This window comes from Sinocyclocheilus rhinocerous, unplaced genomic scaffold (assembly GCF_001515625.1).
Source record: "Sinocyclocheilus rhinocerous isolate Xijiao unplaced genomic scaffold, SAMN03320098_v1.1 scaffold1533, whole genome shotgun sequence".
NCBI lineage: Eukaryota > Metazoa > Chordata > Actinopteri > Cypriniformes > Cyprinidae > Sinocyclocheilus > Sinocyclocheilus rhinocerous.
In genome coordinates this window covers 142,711-145,859 of record NW_015656115.1, presented here as the reverse complement: position 1 = coordinate 145,859, position 3,149 = coordinate 142,711, and the positions used below count along the sequence as shown (strand labels likewise).

Sequence of the window (3,149 nt, the reverse complement as noted above, 5' to 3'; positions counted from 1 at the left end):
CATTTCTAAGGGTTTGGGACTCCAGCGAACCACGGTCAGAGCCATTATCCACAAATGGAGAAAGCTTGGAACAGTGGTGAACCTTCCCAGGAGTGGCCGGCCTACCAAAATTACTCCAAGAGCGCAACGACGACTCATCCAGGAGGTCATAAAAGAACCCAGAACAACATCTAAAGAACTGCAGGCCTCACTTGCCTCAATTAAGGTCAGTGTTCATGATTCAACAATAAGAAAGAGACTGGGCAAAAACGGCATCCATGGGAGAGTTCCAAGGCAAAAGCCACTGCTGACCAAAAAGAACACAAAGGCTTGTGTCACATTTGCCAAAAAATATCTTGTTTATCCCCAAGACTTTTGGGCAAATATTCTGTGGACTGATGAGAGAAAAGTTGAACTTTTTGGAAGGTGTGTGTCCCGTTACATCTGGCGTAAAACCAACACAGCATTTCATAAAAAGAACATCATACCAACAGTCAAACATGGTGGTGGTAGTGTGATGGTCTGGGGCTGCTTTGCAGCTTCAGGACCTGGATGACTTGCCATAATTGATGGAACCATGAATTCTGCTCTCTATCAGAAAATCCTGAAGGAGAATGTCCGGCCGTCAGTTTGTGACCTCAAGCTCAAGCGCACTTGGGTTATGCAGCAGGACAATGATCCCAAACACACCAGCAAGTCCACCTCTGAATGGCTCAAGAAAAACAAAATGAAGGTTTTGGAGCGGGCAAGTCAAAGTCCAGACTTAAATCCGATTGAGATGACCTTAAACAGTCCATTCATGCTCGAAAACCCTCCAATGTGGCTGAATTAAAACAATTCTGCAAAGAAGAGTGGGCCAAAATTCCTCCACAGCGATGTTAAAGACTCATTGCCAGTTATCGCAAACGCTTGATTGCAGTTGTTGCTGCAAAGGGTGGCCTAACCAGTTATTAGATTTAGGGGGCAATTACTTTTTCACGTAGTGCCAGGCAGGTTTGGAAAGCTTTTTTCTCGTAATAATTGAAATCATTATTTCAAAACTGCATTTTGTATTTACTCGGGTTATCTTTGTGTAATATTAATATTTATTTGATCTGAATCTTTTAAGTGTGACAAATATGTATGTGTATAAATATGTAGGCACTGTATGTGAGAGCTGTTGTCTGAGTCTGATCCAACACGCTGTCCCCTTTTCCATAGCTGACTTTAGGGGGTTAATTTGCCCAAGAAAATGAAAACTCAATTTCAAAACGACTTTCTGCAGGACACAAAACAAGATATTTTGAAGAAGATTGGGGTCAGAACAACACTGGACCCCACTGACTTTCTTTGTGTGGATTGAGACACTGAGACATTTCAAAATACCTTTTATTTTATTTTATTTTGTTTCACAGAAGAAAGTCATACAGGCTTGAATGACATGAGGGTGAATAAATGATGACAGAATTGCCCTTTTTTTGGGTCAGTATTTTTTTTTAATTAATACTTTTTATTTAAGGATGCATTAAAGTAACAGTAAAGACATTACATGTAACAAAAGAATGCAGTTTCAAATAAATACTGTTCTTTTAAACTTTTATTAAGTTAAATTAATGTTTTACTACATTTATTAAAGAATCCTGAAAAACACAATTTATCATCGTTTCCACAAAATATTAAGCAGAACAGCATAATAATAATAATAAATGTTTCTTGAGCAGCAAATCAGCATATTAGAAGGATTTCTGAAGGATCATGTTACACTGAAGACTGGAGCAAATTTTACTATATTTGTGATTAAATGAATGCAGCCTTGATGAGCGTAAGAGACTTAAAAAACAGCAACACACACATTCTTCCCACCTCAAAGCATGTGCCAGTCACATTAATATGAATGTTAGAATAAAAAATACATCTCTGAAAGGTCATGTCTCAATGCATCTCTTCTTCTTTCCACCCTTTTGAGACATTTTCATATGCTGCAATTTTCCCAAGGTCTGTAACTCAAGTCTGTTTTGTAAGGTTGTTGCACCAGCTGTCCGCCAGCATCTTGTGATCATTTGTATGCGCACCGTAATACTTGTTTGGATCCATGCCATCTCATCTTCATGAGTGTTTAATGGAGACGAGCCTCAGATACAAAGGCTAGAGCAAAGTGAAAACAGGTCCCTGGTATTTTCATGCACTTTAGCGCAAAATCCTTCACCATAAACCACGAAATAAGTCTGTTTACTTATTTCCAAAAAGCTATCATTCAGCTACATGTGCATTTCAGTCCGTTATCAGAAAAAGCCAACAGTGTTTTGACTTGCATGAGTGGCGCAAAGTTGACTAAGTAAGCTACTTTTGACCCACAGGTTCCTCCAGCTCCTATACATCAGACCACTGGCTCATCCGACTGAACACAGACAACCGAATTTCAAATTCAACCAGCAAGCTGTCCAGTTCATCTTCAGCACCTGAGCCCCAAACACAACACCTTCCTATCGTCCATGAGCTTCAAAATGAAGACAACAGTCAGTGCATTCTTGCTTTACATCTGCTACTTCTATGTCTTCCATCAATTGTAAAACAGAAACTAATTATTGTTCTAATTGACGTCAAAACCCAGAAGACCAATTCGTCATGGGTTCCCTCAAGATTCCCTTAAGAAAAACATCCAAGTGTCATCAATTTATTTTTACCACAGACCTTGCTTTACGCATTAATTGAAAAACCTATTAAGAAAACCTATAGGAAACTCTTGAGGGAAACAGTGGCAAATTAGTTGTCCAGGTTTTGACGTCACGGCTGCAGCACTCAATTAATAAAACAATAATTATTTCTGTTTTACAATTGATGAAAGTCATATGTGACCTGCTCCATGATTTTAAATCATTTTGACTCAAGTTGTTTTGCACACTGAATGGAAAAAGTAAAGTATCTGCCTTTCTAGTGATATAATTATGTTTAAGTAATGATTACATTTTTTTAAGTGCAAATTTTTTTTTTTATACTGAATTAGGAGTTTTGTTTAAATAAATATACATTACATAATCACTGACAGGTTAAGGAAAACTGGTAACACTTTACAATAAGGTTTAATTTATGGTTAACTACATTAGTCAACTTATACTAACAATGAAAAATACTTCTAAAGCATTTAGTAATCTCAGTTAATGGTAATTTCAACATTTACTCATACATTATTT

General features: G+C 37.4%; 1 protein-coding gene across 1 annotated transcript in view; it reads left to right on the top strand.

The window, feature by feature from the left end:
- Positions 1-3,149, top strand: part of LOC107719326 (ubiquitin carboxyl-terminal hydrolase 43-like) — a 94,794-nt gene that overhangs the window by 82,154 nt on the left and 9,491 nt on the right. The window contains exon 14 of the mRNA XM_016526723.1: positions 2,316-2,474. Coding sequence (XP_016382209.1) covers positions 2,316-2,474 — 159 coding nt within the window. The remainder of the gene's footprint in view (positions 1-2,315; positions 2,475-3,149) is intronic.